Source organism: Galeopterus variegatus, unplaced genomic scaffold (assembly GCF_000696425.1).
Source record: "Galeopterus variegatus unplaced genomic scaffold, G_variegatus-3.0.2 Scaffold238, whole genome shotgun sequence".
NCBI lineage: Eukaryota > Metazoa > Chordata > Mammalia > Dermoptera > Cynocephalidae > Galeopterus > Galeopterus variegatus.
In genome coordinates, this window is record NW_007726349.1 from 370030 (window position 1) to 390371 (window position 20342).

A 20342-nucleotide genomic window follows, 5' to 3' on the forward strand; every position below is an offset into this window, starting at 1 on the left:
GGCCTGATGCAAAGATGAATGACCCCATTTTAGAGGTCGGTAACTGAGAATCAAACACAGCTGGGTTTGCAAACCAATCGTATCCCTTATTTTCTCCGGAAACATGTGCCAGTTTTATTCCTGGCAAGTCTGTTACTCAGCAGCCCTGGCACCTGAGAAAGTGGTGGGTCAAGGACCTGGAGACTTTGATTTTCATTTCTGAACAGATAAGCAGAAAACCTTGTCCCTGAAGAAGTTATGCTACAAACAGAAATAAGGTTCTAAGTTACCGAAATCCTGCATGGCTACCAAGGTACTGTGTATTTCTCTTTTTTTGTCGTGGATGTTCAATATCCTAAATATCACACCTTGAGAGTAGATTTAAGCAGGTTTTCATGTACCAGGCAGGAAAATTTGCCACCATTATAAAGATTATTCCAGAGAAACATGTAACCGGGGGTCGTTATAGTAACAATTGTGATAGTAGTTGTTGTTGTTGCAATAACAATAATAATTGTTTCATTTTATTGCATAACTAGTGCACAAACATATTATGATATTCCAAGTAGCATAAATCTATATAGAGTAAAACTTGAAAACTCCCCACCCCCGCCTTATTAACGTAGACGTAAAAACATTTACTGGTTTGATTTACCAGTTTGATCCTAAGCCCTTTTCTGTGCATTTCATATGTTTGTATGAATATGTGTTTGTATTTCTGTACATATACACATGATTACATATATGTCTATATGTACACACATGTACATATAAAGAGATTGTAGAGATTTGTTGATGTTGGTTTGGTTTGGTTTGGTTTTCACATATAGAATTTTATTGTATATACTCTGAAACTTCTTAGAGATCTTTCACAGAAATTCTCCCAAGGCACCACATATAGATGTCTCTCATTCTTTTTAATAGGTTCGTTGTATGCATGATCCATATTTTGTTTTAGTCATTCCTATTGCTTCTGATTATTTGCTTTTACAAACAGTGCTTCAATGAATACCCTGATACATGTATCTCTGTACCCACCTCCAATATTTTGGCAAGACAGATACTTAGAATTGGGATAGCTACCTTGAAATATATGCATATTTAAAATCTTGATAATGTGTGCCAAAATGTCATTTCCAGGACTGTACCAATTTTGGTTCCCACCATCTGTGTTTGATATTACCCGTTTCTCCACAACTACATCAATCTAGATGTCATTGGTGGGCATTTCATTTATTTAATTGGTCAATTTTATTTATTAGTTGATGTCAGTCTTATGGGCAAAAGATGATAGTAAACTGTTTTAAACAACCAATATCATTTTGGAAAACTGCTTTTATAGTGGGAGCTGGTTGTGACCTGGGTATCGCCTGTACTTATGTTTCTATTCTTGCAAGCATGGTTTATTTTTAGTCCTGGACTCACTGACAACCCACACATAGGCTAGAAAGCTAGAGAAGTTTGAGGGTTCTGTACACAGAAGCAGACTCTAATATCCAGCCTCAGTCCTGTCATTACATGCAAAGCACTTGTGGCCAAATGGTTAGAACTGGTTCTGCCCGAGACGCAGCCCTTTACTCAGAAAGAGGAACACTGTGCTCGTTTCAGTACTCAGCCTTGCGACTCAGTGCTGTGAGAATGCCTTGCCTGGAGAACTGTGTCTGAGAAATGGAGGTTCTGCAAGATAGCTCAAAGGGAGCATCAGGGGTGAGACCTCATTGTAGAGGCCAAGGGGCCAGCTTAACACATACAGAGATAAAAACAAAATCCAGAAGCCTTGTATTCCTTGAGCAGAAAGAGACATAAGAGGTCTTTGGTCCAAATTCTTGTTGTATGTATCCATCCATCCATCCAATTCAGTATTTTCTAAGTGCATACTATACAAATGCCAGGCACTGTATGAAACCCTGCATGTCCTGTAATCAAAGCTGCAGGTGAGAATCTTTCCAAATTTTGGTCATTAGACGTCCCAGATTTCCCACTGCTACTCTCATTGGATTGACCCAAGAGAGTTTTAGCATTTATATATTAGACAAATCACAGGCTTGGCAATAAGATTGGAAGGGGCAGGGGTGCAAGGGATCTTACTTAAAGCTGAGGCTGTGTTTTTCAGGGTAAACACCCTTTTTAGATAGCATTTACTGCAACACTGGTTTTCCTAATCCTCTGATCCTGATCTGCCTCTTATTTTTTCCACAGCACACATAACTTTCCATCATGCTGTATAATTTACTTATTTCTTATCATTATTGTTTATTTGCTGCCTTCCCCCCCACACTAGAAAGTAAGCTCTATGATGCCAGGAATTTTTGTTTGCCCTCATCCACTGATCAGCCCCTGGAACTAGAAGAGTGCCTGGAATGAGGTCAATACTAACTAAATATTATACAAGTATTTGAACAAGTAAGTGAATCAAAGTGCTGCAGACAGAGATAATAAATAATAAACTTTTCTAAGGATACTTTCATTCTTACTTTACTGAAGATTAAGAATACATAGCTGCTCATATTATAATTTGGAACTGAGAATAAAATACTTCTAAGCCACATCTTGACATTGCCACTGAGCTAACCCAAGTATAGATAATTACAGCTAAAATCAAGAAGTCCTTCTTTCTGTCCAAACAGAGTCTTTCTTGTTTGAGGCATTGCAACTCCCATAGAAAGTATCCTTTAATGAAATGTCTTCTATTTTGACAGCCTTAGGAAGTTATAATAAGCAATTATGAAAGAGAGAAAAGAAAAATAATGTCATCACTTCATTTAAATAGATGGCAAATTTGGAGGAAGAAAAAGTTACAAATACTACTGTGTGGGTCAGATTAAAACTTGGGCAGTTGCTTCTGCCTAAGGAAGCTTCATTTCAAGATGGCATTATTCGTTGCTAGTTCTCCTGCACCTTTTTGGCTTCCTATAGTGTATGTAAAACCATTCAATTAAGGGTCCTTGAAAGGCAGGCAGCGTGGCCCTGGAATAAACACACTTTATATACACCCAAGTGATATTGAATGTCCAGGGATTCTTTGTAAAGAGAGACAAGAGTATTTTCTTTCCCCACTTCTGCTCTTTATTGATGTAGAAGAATCATGCTGGAGCCAGTGAAATTGATGTGTTTCTTTCCTAGTATCTGTTGAGATGGAATTCAAATTTAGTATCCCTACATGTTACCTAAAAGGCTGGCAAAGTTTTGTCACCGAGTGAGCAATAGTTGTAGAAATGGTGCTACCATTTTATTTGGGGTCATCGGATGCTCTGTTCCTGATTAATGTGTGCTGATATTATCAACTATAAGACCGTTCCTGTGCGTGCTTTTTTGTGGGTGCTGTGTTTATGGGAATTGTACTTAGCTCTGTCTGCGACTGCATTTGCACACACTTGTGAAGGGATGTTCCAGCTTTGTTGTCCAGAGAACAGAGCCTGGATCCAAATAATTTTGACATGGGTTTAGATGGTCTGAATCCCATTGTTGTACTTTGCAGATTTCCAATGTGCCTGACTACAAAGACCTAAGTTTAAGGGAAAGTCTAAGCCATTATCAAAAAGTGGGTATATAGGAATCCAATCACCACTGAAGATTTTCAACTTTGGAGAGAAAACGGACTGGAAAACCTGTGTTAGCTCAGTGCAGACAAGAGTAGTTATTGGTTCTTTACATAATGTATTTGTTTTTCATTAAACCATTCAGATAAGGTCTTATTAAAGTGCCATGTATTATTTATAGTGTTTCTTATGAAAATGAGCTGATGAGAAAATTCTGTCCTCTTCTTGGGGCATTTGCAGGCTTTTCCAATGTCAGCAAGAAAAAAAGTAAAAATAAAAAAAGAAGAAAAGCAGGGTGAATCTTTGTCAGTAGTAAATAACTTGAGGAAAAAGGAACGGATAGAAGAGAGGAAGGATTGGAAAGGCAGGATCTTTGGCCTTTTATTCCATCTGTGTTTTGTGGAATGACTTTCTCTTTGAATTTGTGAATTGCAAAATAAATAAATATAAGACAGGTAGAATGTAAAGAAAGAAAGTAAAGATGAACTCACTTTATTTGTAAATCAGAGCTTGTCTAAAAAATGTGATTTCTGAGATGACATATAGCAAGAATTTTTCAAACTAATCACTGCTACCCCACCCCCCAAAAGCAGCACAAAATACTATCCTTTACTCTTTCAATCCCCCATACCAACTTCTTCTCAGAGTTAAAGGGTTAACCATGAGACTTTGTCCCTACTAAACTGATGAAAAGTGAGAGCGCCAGGGTGATTGGAGGGACAGGTTTTGCAAGGTGAAAAGTAGAAAGAAACAGTTTGGTTGGTGTTTTGCATCTTGAGGACTTTATAGATATTGATGACATTTCAAAACAGAACAACGGAAAATAGAGCTGTGGAATAATTAATTTCCTTTTCTTCAGAAGCATTTTGATTAGCCTGAAAAGTGAGTTGTGCCCTGTGAGCTGATGGCTCAATTCAGAAGCTGTCATTTGGCTGACAGTGTTGGGGTGAGCTTTACAGATGGGTCAGTGGGATGCCCCTGGTGGCCAGTCCCAGGGTCCTGCCCTAAATGTTCTTTTGTGAGAGAGCACCATCCCCTCTCAGGTGCAGCTCTGTCCTGCAGGGCATTGACAAGTTCTCAGCAAGGTTTCTTTCAGGGAACCCAACAATCGAAAAAGATGCTGTTCAGACAGCTGCCCTTTTGCTCTGCAAATTAAAAAAAGAAAGAAAGAAAAACCAATCATTGGGTCAAAATTTATATTAAAAAAATATGACTACGATTCCTGATCATGATTTTACTGCTGCCAAGAATGTGTTTGTTTGTTTTTTGTTGTTTTTTTTTTTTTTTTTTCTTGTGGGGACCAAGGACGAGTTAGAGTCTTAATATTTTCTTTTGATTTGCAGATCACATCCTATTTTATTGCATAAAGACTAACGAAATCTACTAATGAATAATTATCACTTCATAAAATAAAGGGGAGGGGGAGACCCGCCTGCAAGAGCAGAATGTTAATTTGGACATGGAAGGCCGGCCAGGCTAGAAAAATAAATAAATAAACCATTGTAATTTGCTCTCTGCAGCCCACGGAGTCATCTCTTATCAGACATGGACTTCCCCACCCGGTGCACTTATAATTTAAGAAGAGCAGGGATTCTAGGCTGGGAGAAGCCCCCCTTGCATTTACCCAGAGCTGGCGTGTTTTGCACGCCAGCCTGGGCGGTTTCTCTCGCTGAGCGGCTCCGGCTCGGGGCTGCTTCGCTGTGCTCGGGGCTGCCCGACCAGCCAAGGCGAGGCGCAGAGAGCAAGCTGCGGCCGGAACGCCTCGGGGTGCACCGCCGCCTGCGCTGCCCGGCGCTCGCTGCAGGCGCAGAAACCCCGTTGCCTCCCGCGCCCTCAGCCCCAGCTCCCCAGCCTAGCCCCTAGAGTCTCAGAACTCCAGCTTCTATACGAGGGGGAATCCCTTTCCTGCACTTATTTGCCAACGAGTCGGGCAAACAAACCGCCAGCAACATCTCCCACTCTGGGTCCCAGCTGGGCAGTCGCGTTAATTGTCCAGCTCGCCGAGATGCTGGCGACGTGGGGCACTCGCTCGTTCGCTTGCTCACACGCCCCGCGGAGCATTTGAGCAGACACAATTTACATTTGGTGAGTCGATTTAAAAAAAAAAAAAAAAAGCAAAAGGAGGAAAAGGGGAAAAAAAAAACCAAAAAACACAAAACCCTGCCCCTGGACCCATTTGACAAATGAGGAGACACGCAGCTTCGGCACCAACGGAGTGAGCCTCAGTGTGAGTCCAAATCTCTCTCTCTCTCTCTCTCTCTCTCCCCCTGGCTTGGCCTTATAACCTTCACGGGGGCATGGGGTGGGAGGCACCTTCCACTTTCAGGGGGATCAGAAGGCAGGCCTAACAATCCAGAAAAGCCATAGGGCTACGAAGGAAAACAACTAGTTTCCTGGACCTCGCAAGTGTCCTAGCTGGAGGCAGATGAAAGCTGGGCGCTAGCAAGCCAGTAGGCTCGGAGGAGGGACTCGCGGGGTGCGCTGGGGGGAGGGGAGGGGAGAGAGAGAAGAGAGAGAAAGAGAGGGCCACCGGTGTTTGACTTAGATAATAAGCAAAATTAAAAAAAAAAAAAAAAAAATTAGCGACCAGGCAAAGAGCAACGTGATTGCATGCGAGCGTCCCCACTCGGGTTCGGCGGGCGCCAGAGAGACACCATGCAGCACCCTCTGACGGGAGCCACCTGCGTGGCTCTCCCCAACGTGGGCATGTGTCCCCAGCTCTCGTGTGCCTTGACTTTTATGTACTTACAGCAGGTAAGGCGCGCGTCTTCGCTAGGTGGCTGCTTCCCGGGGCTCGGCCAGACTCGGTACCCGCGTCTGTGGGCTTGGGGAGGGGGCGCGTGCGTTGAACGGGAGGGGTGGATCGGAGTCCCCCATCCTCCGTGGAGCCCGGACACCCCGCGTCGAGCTGTTTTTGCACCTGTCTGAATACTTGGGACCGCCTGATTCCCAGCCTGGGTACCGGGAGTTTGAAATAGAAAACTGCTTTTTCCTCACTGTTATGTTTCTCTCGTGCCCGTGCGTCCAGTGGCGACCTAAGACCCTTTGATGCTCAGAGTTTGGATCTTTGTGGAGGCATTCCTGTGCCTGTAGTTTTAATTCAGCTGATTTAATAGGGGATGAGAAGAGAGAGAGAGAGAGAAAGAGAGAGAGAGAGAGAGAGAGAGAGAGAGTGTGTGTGTGTGTGTGTGTGTGTGTGTGTGTGTGTGTGTGTGTGTGAAGTATTTTTGTTTTCTTAAGTTTGTCTGTGTTGTGCTATATTCAGTCCGCATGGGAGTGGAGCGTTTGGATTTCTGGAGCTGTCAGCCCTAGAATCTGCCTTCAAACTCGCTGGCAGTGCTGTGATGAAGGTGAGCTGAGTGGTTTAGGATGCTGCCTTTGTTACATGTGGAAAGGTGTTCGTTTATCTGTTCCTTTGTCCCCCATCCCCCTTAGTGGTCTTGCTGAAGGAGTCTGTTTTATTTTCCATTCAGTGTACATTTCAAAATCTCAGTGCTTTACTGTCTGTCTCTGGGTGTTTCCCTGGGACGCTCTCTGTCGCTGTCTTTCCCTCTTTACTAAGAAGGTTGCTGTCTGAGTTGGTTCCTGGGCTTGGGAAATGGCTCAATACTGTCTTGTGGACTGACAGGCCAGTTCTCTGTCATTGAGCAGGGACTGTGGTTGTGAATTGGCAGGTTAAGAAGGGTTTTGTCGTGCAGATGGAAAACATTTTTCCCTTTCCAGATCTCCAGCCTGTACTGTAAAGAGTTTACAGTGATTGTAGTCATTTTGTCTGTTTTTCCATTGACTCTCCTAAAGAGTACCATTCCTTCAAATTCATTGAAATTCATTCAAAGGGAACTTCATTTGCAAGAGTTGAGAGGGGTCTCCTTCCCCAAAGATTCTCACTTTCAATCTGTGTTATAGGAAAACGTAGTCATAAAATGTCAGGATTCTGTTTTAAACGTTTGGGTAATTTGTTATCAAGGTGATTGCCTCCAGAAAATATTTCTTTAGGCGTATTTTCTGTTGCAAGTCTTTTCGAAAACAGCCCTAGAAAAAAATCATCTTAGGAACAAATTGGCTTATCCATGTAAATGTTGTTTTATTTCATTTCTCATTAAATAAATTGTGCCAGGGAACATTTTCCAAGAGCGTATTGATAACATATTATATGATTTATCTGCTTCTACCATTTCTGCGACTTTGCTGTGAGTGTGTGTGTAAGAGTGTGAGTGTGTTTTACACCAGTTACCCACCAGAAGAGAATCCTAGTAAGCATTTCCACAGATGCTAAGCCTCAGTTGGATTTAATCAAATTGTTAATATGAGTTGCTCTTTTACCTCCTACATTCACTTCATTCGTGTTATGTATTAATCTATTTGAACAGCGTTACCTAACACGTAGAATGCTATAGGTATTCGATGTTGTCACAGTTTCTTTGTGTGTTATTTTTATTTATTTATTTATTTTGTGTGATACATCCATGTTTCCACTTTCTAGATTGTTAAACTGGTTTGCTTACGTAGGCACAACTTAGGAAAGAACACACTGATTTTGAGTGAGAGGTTATTCTTGCCGTGAAAAGGACAACTATATAGGATAAACATAAAGGTTCTCAGCATCTTCCAGGAAGGCTCTCCCATGAGGAAAACACCCTTGTTCTGGAAAGGAAACCTTAGCAGCCACAACAAATGTTTAGAAATGACTCAATCAGCATTGTGGTTCCATATGAAGATAGACGGAGGGTGGGTTTCGAAATATGCCTTGGAATGTACCCCACTCTTGAAAGGACTTGTAATGCTTCAGTGAAATCATTTATAATGTGATGCTGTGACATAGTGTGTGTGTGTGTGTGTGTGTGTGTTTATTTTCTCTGAGTTTCACTAAATGCCTGAAGTATAGTATAGGCAGACATTTATTTTTGCCTGTCATTCAAAATCAGGTTTTCTGGCCATTCCTTTTCCCCTTCCTGAAGGTTCGTTATCAGGGTGGGAGAGATATACCTTGGGGTCATTTCTACTGGCCATTATTGTCATGATCATTTGTGTAGAAGTCTCATGCCATTGCTTTAATTTAGCAGTCCAGACAATCAGATGATTAAGAGTGTGAAACAGTTCACTCTAATCTCTGTAAACTACTTACCGATGCAATCTATGTCTTTGACCCATACATCACCACTATATTTTTTATCTGCTATTAATCTATAGCTATTATTGTATATCTATCTAATTTTGATATACACAGGGCTAGGCTGTACTCTCAAAGTAAGGTGATCGAATGGATAAATCAAACAACATTTATGATAAGTAACACCTTCACTGGAAACATTTTATTATTATTTAGAAATAAGCTTATTTCAGAACTGTTTGTCATTCAGATCACCAATCACATAAGAAAATAATTAAAACACAACTATCTTATTTCTGAGCATTCATTGTTCTGTTTTTATAAATGTGCAAACTCTGATCAGGACCCACTGAGTCTTCTCTGAAATATATTTTCCTGGAATAAAGTTTCATATGGTACTTATTCCTTATCCAATATCTAAGGAAAATTACTTCATCATATGCTTTCTTTGCCTCAGCACTAACATCCAACATTTCTTCCTAAATTCTTCCCGATTTGTCCTTAAGACAACTCACAAAAACAAAAATCCATCAGGATGCCTCAGCATCCCAGTTTACTCTAAATGACCAAGTGAAAATGATGTATAACCCTTTAGCTACAAATAACTTATTTATTCAGGCCAGTGAAGTGGTGGCTTTGGTGTTAACATTATTTGACTTAATCCCTTTCATTTATTTATATTTGCCAATAACTTTCGTTTAGATAGATGTTTTCCTACAGTTACAATTTATTTTTTTTCCTCCTCTTTCTTAACATCGAAGATTGTACTACAGTTTGGAGCTGCAAGATGGGATGTTAAATAGTGCTTTTGGCATCTAGATATTGGATCCAATGATGTCATCATATGTGTCTATACACATGCACACACACACACACACACACATACTTCTGGTATATAGTATGTATTTTGTGGTTGTAGCCCACTTTTGGATAAAAGGAACAAGTGATCATTGGAGCAGCTGGCTTCAATCTTGCTGTTCAGAGAAAGTCCCTGTTTCAGCCTTCGTTCTTGATACACTGTGGTATCTTTACTTCGTGTCTTCTTTGATGGTGAATCTTCTTCTCACAACTAAACTTCAAACCTATGTGTCGCCAATACAGAATCTTCCCAGAATTCCAAGTGGGTACCCATTTAGACATTCTTGCTTTGAGGGAAAATTCTGAATACAAATTCCAAATTGGGGGTTTGCTATGAACCAGATCAAAAGAGAACCTATTTTGTTTTTCTTGCAGAGAGTAATAGAAAACAACCACATGCACACATACATACACACACACACACACATAACATGAAAGTCTAGAGATACTGAGTCACAGAAGGCAAACCAAAGAACATCCATCTCATGGTAAGGTCCAGTGAAGGTATAGACAGGATGGACTACAATGTTTGTTTTATGATGCAAACTGCGTGTTATATTCCCCCCAGAGCTGTGTTTTACACTGAGTTTTAACTTCCCAGAAGAGGATCAGAAGCAAATTAACTTCATTTTCCCTTTTCCTAAGCCACCATCTGTGTCTCCCATTACCATTCTAAGGAAGCTTCTTATCCATCAGGTCCTCTTTACTGAGAACCTTTTTATCAGCCTAAATTTAAGAACAAGTCCAATGCCTAAAATTCACATTAAAGAGGGGGAAAAGGGGCATCTAAAGTGGACCATGCCACTGTCAATATCTGAAGATTGGTAATTTTTCCCACTTAATGATGATCCATGTGGTTTGTTTTAAGTAGTGAAGTGGTTTGTACAAAGGGTAATTTCTGGTAAATGAAGCCATTGCTCACTGTGGACATCTTCAGATCGAAAGCAATTGAACTGAAACCTGCATATCAACCCTTTCTGTCTTTAATTAGAAAGTGATTCTCAGTGCGGAGAGGCACCCGGATAGATGGGCTCCCCCACTAAGTCTGAAGGAGGGGGATTGCCCCCATGCACAAGCTGCGGTTATAAATTTGGGAAACATTAGGTAGGCCGTAACAATTACGGCTGTGCAGAAAAGTTCAATTCTCACTGCAGTTACTTACCTTGTGTTACTCAGTCTGATGATTTATAGGGGGCCAAATGGCATTTTATCACATTCTTTCTTCTTGGCTTAATCCCGTGTTGATTTATTAGATAGTGCTGTGGATTGGGGTAGTCAATAGTGTCAATAACGCAGAAAAGAATTAGGATAGATTATCTTCATGTCTGAATTGTTTAAGGAATTTAAGTAGCTCAAATAAGCACATTTCCAAGCCTAGGTGGTTGTCTGCTGGAACACAGGTTTCTCTGTCTCTTTCTAGAGAGATCTTATGTCATAGATTGGATCATTAATTCCTTGTTTCTCTGATCTTTTCCAATTACCTGGAGAAGGCATGAATTGTTACGCTATCAGCCAGATAAGGCCACATTCCAGGTGAACTGGGATTCATCTAGGCTTCCCCCATTTCAGGAACCTATGGAAGGATGGATATTGCGGACATCCGCCTCATTACCTCCTGTGGACTACGGAGTGCCTAGGATTGCCTCATCTTTAAAATTACTTAATCCGATATTCACTTGTGAAAATTGTGAGCATCTGTGCATCCACAGACCGAAGCCTCATGCCATTCTGCTGCTCTGCCTGCCATTTCATCGCGGTTTCTGTGTCAGAACATGCACCCTGAGCTTCTGTCTTTGCCCGGGTGGAGAAAACCCATGTTATTAGCGTTCATACACCATCTGTTTTTCTTACAGCTGTCCCTTGAGTGATTGTCCAGTAGCTGATGGACTGAGGGTAGACACTCCTTTTTAGGGTTTTCTGATTCATTGAACCAGGCTTTCTGCCCCCAAGAGGAAACATAATGCTTGTTTATTCATATTGGCTGGGTAAAAACAGTGTCGTTTGTCAGACAAATAATAGTCTTCTGGAAGAGAAAGAAATTGCAGTGTTGTAAACAAAATCAGGCTGGTGCGTCTGTGCCTTGCAGGGCTGGGTGAAGAGCTGGAGGTGTCACCCTTTGGATGAGGGAGAGCTGACAAGTGTGGCTGTAATTGTCCCATCTGCAGAGACCTTTTAAATGAATGGGGAGAGGTGTCCCCTATGCTGTTTCATTCAATTAAGAAAAGCAAAGAAAGTTTCATTCATCAATAAAGTTTTCTATTTCTGGGTGCAACCCAAGAGAACTTTGCATGGCTGAGCATTGGCCTGTGGCTGTCAGCATGATGTGGTTTGCCTCATCTGGCCCTATTGAGAGGGGCTGTGTCAAATAGGGTCAGCTCTCAGGCACAATAGCTCCGGAGGGCCCTGGCTCCGGCCCTTCAACCATGCTGAGCTCAAGCAAGCCGGGGAAATGAGCAACACACTGCAGGCTTCCCCTGCAGGTAGAAACTGCTGGAGAGGGGGCTTTCTGAAGGATCCCCAAATTCATTCCCTGACCCTGGCATAGGTTAGGAAAGAGCTGATAAGGTTGAAATATCCTGGCTCCTGAAAGGATCTGGGGAAAGGGGATTTTGCTGTTATTTCTGATCTTTCTGGCATATTGCAGTACTAGCTGATTGGTCCTGGCTGAAAAAGAGCAGAAGACAACTCCTTCCTATTGCCTGGGATCCCAGTTCTGATCCTTCTATTGTTAATTTACATTTCTTATATTTGTCATGTGCTTGTCAGTTGACAGAGTACTACTGGATTGCTATGCTTTTTCTGACCTGTGAGATTGTAAGCAACGTGTCACACAGACACCTCCATTCTGTTTCTTATTCTACCCACCTTGCCTAGAATAAAGTCTGTTATGTAGCAGTTGTTTGATTAAAAAAAAAAATTGAGGAATGAATGATCGAATACATACATATGTTTGGACATTCTAGAACCTTTAAGCAAACTGAGGCAGTGATTGCCACCCATTTTTACATATATATAATTATTGATTCTATCATTTATTCATTCTTTCATTTGGCCATGCCATAAATTGATTCCACTCATTGTGAATATTTCAGCAAATAAGTTAGGAAAAGTTCCTGCCATCATGGAGCTGACAGTCCAATAAAAGAAAATAGATGTGGCAAAAGTAAATGAATCAAGAAGATAGTTTCAGATTGTGGGGAGCTCTGTGCAGGAGATAAAGAAGACGATGGGATAAAAGATAAATGGGATGCTAGCTGTCTTTGGGCTTTATCAGGGCAGGTCTCAGTAAGAAGGGGGTGGTTTTCCTGGTCTGAAGTTAAGGGAGCTCTAGGCATATGAAGAGAGGAGAAAGGTGTTCTAGAAGTGGGAAGAGCAAGAGCATAAATCTAGTCTACAAAAGAGGGCATACAAGGCTCAGAGGCATATGGAGACAGGAAGTGGTGGAAATAGGTCCCATGCTGGGTGTTTTAGTCTCTGTGAATAGGGTGTGGGCTTTCTCTTGTGCTCCAGGGTCATATTGAAATGAGGGGGGTAGAAAGGAGAAAGGGTGGAAACGAATTCACCATGATCAAATGAGTGAAAACCATCCCAGAGTTGTGGGGAATCCCACGGGACATTTGGAACCAGGTGTGAGGGTAAGGAATGGCAAGAGGGTTTTGATCAAAATCATAGAGAACAGCACTAGTCAAGGAGGACCGAGAGTCCTGTTGATACCTTTTTTCCTGATTTCATCAAAGGTGCTTACACAATGAGCTTATGAAGGTGAAAATAATGAAGGTGGTCCAATATGTCTCAAACTTCAGGCATTTAAGCATCCCTTTAAAAATGTTGCCAATCTACTGATTACCACAGTTGATATCTACTTATTTTTAATTGGCATATTTTAAACTTAAAAGTAGACTTGCCCAAACCAAAAAAAAGCTATAATAACACAACAGTGATATTTCCCAATATACATGACAATACATACTTATTCATTCACAGGTTCATTTATTCATACCATACTTATTGAACTACTATTAGGTGCCAGCTGTTCTTTTCAGTAAGCAAAGCAAAGGCCTCTGTCCTCATGGATAGTCCATTAAATTGTTCATCTGTGTGCCATCAATATAGCACCATGCTTTGGAAAACATTGGATATCCTGGGAATCCTTTGGCACATCTAGTCTCGAATTGTGTATTCCTCCTCCCTACACAATTTGCAGTGTTTATACCTCGCCTCTCCTTCCCTCTGCCAGGGCAGCAGCCCCAAGTCCAAAGTAAAGGAAGATAGCCATGTATTTAATGTCTATAGCACATGGAGGGCGGGGCGGAAGTGTGGGGCGTGCTACTGTGGTCTCTACGACTCAGCCAAGCGCTAGCTGGGAAGTAGTCTTACACTGTTTTGATCCTATTCCTTATGCTATATTTAAACACACAGAATCAAAATTAGGAAGTGGAACAGGAATGAAGAGCATTCAGAAGGTAGTGTGTTCCCGGGGATGTAATGACTTCTTTTCCCCTCTGCAGATGTGAAACAAAGTACAGGCAACCGCAGAGTTTAAGTGCCTCAGATTCCCCAGGACTGATGAGTAAGTGCACAAAAGCTTAAGTCTTAATGAGCCTTTTCTTTTTTGGCATTTGATGTGTGCTCAGGCTTCACCTCCAGGTCTAGATTCCCCTTATCAAAAACCAGAGCAAATATCCCGTCTTCCCTTCGGTAGATCTGCTTTCTATTGCTCGGCCTGAATCCAGGCATGAGTTGAGCTCTGCTCTTATGGAAGCTTGAGAGCTGAGAGATTTACCCCCTGGATGAGTCTTTCATCAACAGTGAGCATTATTGGCATCTAAAAACAGAAGGAACAGTGAGGCCTACATATTTCAGTATCCAACTGAACATCTCAAGTGTCTTAGAAAATTCAGATGAGAAACCTACATCTATTTAGAGCCAGTTGGTGTCAGCTCTCCCCAAAGCATAGTTTTTTTTTTTAAAAAAATGGTGCCTCTGGAGTTTTATATAAGACAGAAGTCATGAGCTGAAAGCTTAATACCAACTCTGTTATGCAATTAGCTGATGCAACTGAATTGACCAAAACACTTGATTTTATTTGGGGTCTTAATTGCTTCTTCAAAAGAATAGAGATAAGAATAACCACTTCATACTGTTCTTTGTGAGATTAAGTAAGATATGGGTGGAAACACTTAGCTCAGAACCTGGGACAGAGTGAGCAGCCAACAGATGTTTGTTAAAGAAATGAATGAATGAATGATTGTGTTAAAGAAAAGTCAGATCTGTTTATTGAAACTGGACATAAACTTTTTGTTTCCATTTCTCCAAATCTCAACCTGATAAATGCACCTGTGGCCTACAGAGGACACAGACATAAGGAATTCGGAGGTCTCGCTCAGGTTTCTTGCTCCCGCCTGCCTGTTTTGGGTGTCTTCTACCACTTGCCCCTGAGAGCTGTCAGTCTTGCTGGTGTTGTACGATTGTAATATGGCTGCACAGCTCAATTAATGCTCGGTGGCAGGAGGAGGGAAAATAAAAATTGTCTTGCTCTTGTCAGTAGCAAAGTTATTTACTTTCAAAAGCTGACAGAATCACACTGCAGGGGCTTCATTTATTTCCATGCAGAATGTCATTATTCTGTAATGCAGGGGACTTGGGCGCACATTGAAGTTTATTCCCATAAGCTTTAATATGACAGGTGTGTACTAATGTGTAGATTGTCACCTGGGAGAGTTCAGCGGAGCCCTCCTGGGCCTTGGTGGTGCCTGGGTGCTTGGCGCTGATGCTTGGGCCAATGCCCCCTGTTTCAGGATGGACTGTTAGAGCTGACACCTGCGTTTTCAGGCCCTGGATCTGTCCTATGAACAGAAGCATGTTCTGTGCTCCATGATCATTTGTCCTCTTTAATCTGAAGCAAAAGAACGAGGTGTAAGACTCCTAGTTCCACATCACTCTTCATCTCGGCCGTGCCTGGAATTTCTGGAAATACAAATGCTCCTCCTGAAAAGGGCTTTGCTTTGGATCTATCTATTGTCTCTACCTAAACCTGCTGACAGGTTCTCTCATCCAAATAATCTGTATAAAACTATGCAATTTTTTTGACTTTTCTTCTTTTTTCCTTTTTTTTTTTTTTTTTCCTTCCCTCCTAAGGTTTTGCAGTGAGCAGTTAAAAAAGAAAAATGTTGAGTAGAGAAATTCTCTGTTCTTTATGTTGCAACAGCACAACCTTCCACTGGGGGTCTCCATTTAGAACGTGTGCCTCAGGATCCTTGAGGACTTTCTCTCTCTCTCTCTCTCTCTCTCTCTCTCTCTCCTTTCCCCTCCCTTTTGGTTTCATTCAAAAAATGAGTCTCTTTCCATAAGCAGCAGAAGATGCCGCTTCTAAAACCATTTAGGTAACCAGAGAATCCAGCCATCCTCAACAATGATAAGGATAATAATAAAATAATTAAATTAATTAAATAGTCAGTAACTTTTATGGAGTACTATGTGACAAGCACACGACTAAGCACTTTTACATGGATTACCATATTTAATCCCACACAGAAGGCCTCCAGGGAGTTGACTTAAGGGCTTCATCATTAGAGGCAGAATCTGTGGCACAGGTGGGAGAGCTGATATTTCAAACCAGACACTCTCGTGCCGGAACCGACACTTATAACCACTGTTCTGCACTGTCCTATGGTCCTTCCCATCTCTGCACAGGCTTCTGGCTGGTTCTGCTTTATTTACTGAGATCTATTTAAAAGCAGCTCCACTTAACTGAGTGGTCCTTCTCTTTTCTCTTAAAGGCAACACTTACCAAAAAAGGAAAGAGTTCAGGAGACCTTTCCACTTTGAAGCTATTCCCAATTTTATTTTTAATGATTATGGTTATCTATCGTTTAATGAATGACACGGCACCATGAGGCTGTTGGGCTGGGGAAGGAGGGGGGAGAAGAAAAAAGAAGGCGGCTGGTGGGAAACGTCAGCACTGAGAATGATGGAGTGTGTTTCTCCACAGCCAATTCCATTCCCCAAATCCCTGTTGTGCTGAGGAGCTCTCCACCTAACAGAGGAAATGCAGTCACTGCCTGGCCCCGTATTAATGATTTATACACCCTGCACCACGGCTTTTGTTCACTTGAGGGGCTGGGTCGTGTTAATAAAGGAATTTCAGGGAGTGGGCCCTGGCTTGTCGTGTTGTTTTTGCTCAATGCAGTGAAGGCTGCTTCATAAATCGAAAGAATTTAGTGCTTTACAACCTTTCTGAGCTCAGAGATTGTGTGCGCGTTTGCGTGCGTGTGCGTGTGTGTTTAATCAGATTCACTTAGGGACATTTTCATTGCCTTTCTCTAAAGAATGAATAAAGGAGGGGATGTGATCTATCTTAGGTGTTTCAGGGTTGATTGGTTTGTTTCACACTGGCATTACGGCCTTATTTGTTTCCCATTTGGTGTTTATGCTTTATAGTGTTGTCTATGAAAATGGGCTGACACTATTTTATTAGCATAAAGAGATGCAGATCACATTAGAGTCCCCCTTCCTTCCATATCATCAAAAACAACAGACACGAGAGAAGGCGAGTTTACTGTAAGCTGAATCACTGTTCCTTCGCTACAAGTCAACGTGGGATTCATGTGCTCTTTAAACAATGGGGTTTTTGAGGCTTTTAAAAATTATTATCATTTTGATTATACATCGATAAAGAACTGTGCTTGGGGATATTTATTTTCTGGATTGAGAATTCTGGGTCTAGGAAACTTTCTTCTGTTGAGCAAGCCATAGAACACTCTGATTTATTCTCACCTTTTTTTTTTCTAATTGGAATAAAAAAATTGGTATAATCATGTGATTTATTTAGAGTTCTCAATTCCTCTTTTCAAGATTTCTGCAGAGAAGTAAAGCTTTATTATTATTATTATTTTTTTTTTTGGATTACACTTGTGTTCTCTTAATTATATCATGAGTTTCATTTTGTGTGTGGTTATATTTCTCTCCCTATAGAACTGAGAACTGAAAACTAACACAAGCCTGAAAGCCTGAATAGGAGTTTTAGGGGAAAAGCAGAATGTTTAGAAAATTAGAATGATACTTTAAATATTCTATTCAACAGGATTATTTTTGTAAAAGACAACATCTTGATTTTAGGACAGGCTCTTGACTTAAAAATCAGATAGATAAGGCTTTTAGGAAATGAACATATCAATTTAATAGAACTCCTAAATAAATGCATGAAATAAGTGTAAAGACAGGTGAATAAAGTCATACCCCACCCCCACCCAACCAGGGCTTGAATTCCTTTTATCAGTGTGAAAGTTTTAGCTAACTGGTACTTATTAACGTTTATGCTAGTGAAAAAATAAAAATGTTCTTTCAAATCCATCCAGTGTGCTAGTCAGTGGTAATGACATTAAAACAAATATTCAGTGGAAAAGACTGCCTTTGACAATATTGTCTTCCTGAAAAGAAGGGATAGGATGTACATATTTATATAAGTAAATAAAGAACATTACAAAAATTTTTCATTGTGAGCAATATGATACAGCATTTTGTACTAAGAAAGCAGGTGTCCAGCAAATGCAGTTTACATTTGTATTGTACTGATTTTTGTGTTTGCATTTGTCCTTTATTATGTGAATCCATGAGTGTCTCATTGTCTTTAATTATGTCTACGAGGCACAAGACAGCAGTCAACATCTGCTCTATTGTTTACTTGGTTTACATATAGCTTTGATGGGTTATTAAACAATCTATTTTTCAAACCCAAAATAGAGAAACCAGCCGAACCCATATTATGGCATTTTGTAAAGACCCATTATGCAATTAGCACTTGGGATTTGTGCAAAGCTGGTGACTCACCGAAATAAACATCCCTTTATTCTGACAGCACATTTTGGCTTTGTAAAAAAGTATCAATTTTCAAATAAAATAAAATCGCATTTTCTCCATAATTATGTAGCAAGCCAAGAAAATGATGTGTTCACTGGAGGGATGGATTCCTCACCTTTTGTATCAGAAAAAGAGCAACTTTTCAAAATAATGATGTCTTTAGTTTAAGCCAGCAATTATTGTATTACATAAGACAACTATCTGTTTATGCATAAGACAGAGAGTTTATATGATACTATTAGAGGAGAGAAATGCCTTGTTTTTAATCATTTGTCTATAGTTCCTAACACTGCATGATCTATTTATGAAAGACTTACCTTGTCATCTGTAGCAAAGCATGTGAAGTCCATATGATTAAATCACTTCAAACCTCATCCTTTCACTTAAGTCAGTGGTTAATAATTAATTCACTCACTCATTCATTCAGCACATGTTTGTTTAGCCTCTGCACTGTCTCAGAAATTGGGTTAGTCACTGAGGATACATAGACAAAACCAACTTTGTTTTCCTCTATGGATGTTACAAGTGACTTGGGGAGAAAGGCAAAAGGCAAGCGATCATGATGTTACTGTATATCAGGAGTTGTGATAAATGCTCTAAAGGAAAAGAAGAGGGGTCCACGGGTAAAAGAAAGGGTTGCATTCAGGGGAGAGGGAAGCTCTCTTTGAAGAAGTGACTTGAAGCTGGGATGAAGTAGGAGGTGGGCAGACAGGTGGGCATCGGGGTGAAAGAGACCACTCATACTGAGACAAAAAGTATGTGTAATGACTGTCCCATGCCTAGGTTTTCTCAAGGAGCCTAGAGTACAGTAAGAGAAGAGAAGAGGGCCTGAGAGGGGCTGGAAACTACAGGGGTTTAGAAGCACTGATATAGAGGTTGGATTTTATCCCAAGAGGAATAAAAGGCAATCAATCAATCAATAAACAAACACTAAGGGGCTTTAATCAGGAATATGATCATTTCTAGCCTTTTAAAAAGAGCAGTTTGGCTGTTCTTCAGAGAATAGGAGAAGGATGAAGTTGAAGGTGTGGGTCAGGGCTCATGTAGGAGGCCATCGCAATAATTTGGGTGTTAGATGACAGTCGTTTGGAGTTGGAGTTGATGGAAGCCTGACATTCACCCCCAAAGCTGATGTGCAGCCCAAAGGAGAGAAAATGCCATACTCTGAAGGCATATATCAGCGGGCTTTGGTGAGGATGGTCAGGAAGCACTGACCCGGGTTGCAGGGTGCTTCATCAAAGAGAATTACAGGCCAATTTCAGCATTCCCCAGGCCAAAGCTCCCTGAGTGTGAACAAGCTAGAGCTCAGAATTTCAGTGGCTGATCTTTTTATTTTTTATTTTTATTTTTATTTTTTTTTCCTTTTTGTCTTTTTTCGTGTCTGGCAACGGACCGCAACCCTCAGTGTTGCGCCCGTACCGGACCGGGACCGGCAACGGCATCGCAACCCTCGGTGCTGCGCCCGCCCCTCGCTCAGCCAGTGAGCAGGAACCGGTCTGTATGTGGGATCCGAACCCTCGGCGGGAGCGCCGCCACACTCCCAAGCGGCGCACTGTAGCAGTGCGCCACTGGGCCGGCCCATCAGTGGCTGATCTTGCACATTGTTTAGGAACAGAGTCACCATCTACCAAGTTCTACCTCAGCATGTCAGGGTGATCTTACACATCTTAGCAATAGACTTCTAATATAGCAGGTGAGGAGTGGGGAGCCTGTGTGAAGAAATGTCCAGCTTCCACCTGCTACCTCCGGTTGGGGGATCAAGGGGTTAAATGCATTTCCATCGGCGTCAGGCCATCAGGCAGAACTGGCTTTGAACCTGAAACACATTATAGGTCTTACAGACCTCTGACTAGTTATGTGGGCATATTTCTTAACCTCTTTGAAGCTGAGTTTCAAAACAGAGGACCTTTGTGAAACAGAGGTCGTTGTAGGCTCAGTAGCAAAGCATTTTTAGGATTGCAGCTTGAGATAGTTTGTATGGTACAGTATCCAGCAAA

The 20342-nt window shown here is 41.3% G+C and overlaps 1 protein-coding gene across 19 annotated transcripts in view; it reads left to right on the top strand.

Moving 5' to 3' along the window:
• The window catches only part of RBFOX1 (RNA binding protein, fox-1 homolog (C. elegans) 1), a 593087-nt gene that overhangs the window by 216795 nt on the left and 355950 nt on the right, over positions 1-20342 (top strand). For 17 of the 19 annotated variants that reach the window (XM_008566380.1, XM_008566379.1, XM_008566388.1 and 14 more), the window contains exon 1: positions 6104-6272. The exons of 1 other annotated variant lie outside the window; for it this stretch is intronic. In XM_008566380.1, the coding sequence (XP_008564602.1) occupies positions 6129-6272 (144 nt within the window). In that variant the 5' untranslated portion in view covers positions 6104-6128. Of the gene's footprint in view, positions 1-6103; positions 6273-6711; positions 6869-20342 lie in introns of those variants that run through there. One more of the 19 variants, XM_008566385.1, reaches the window with a different exon arrangement.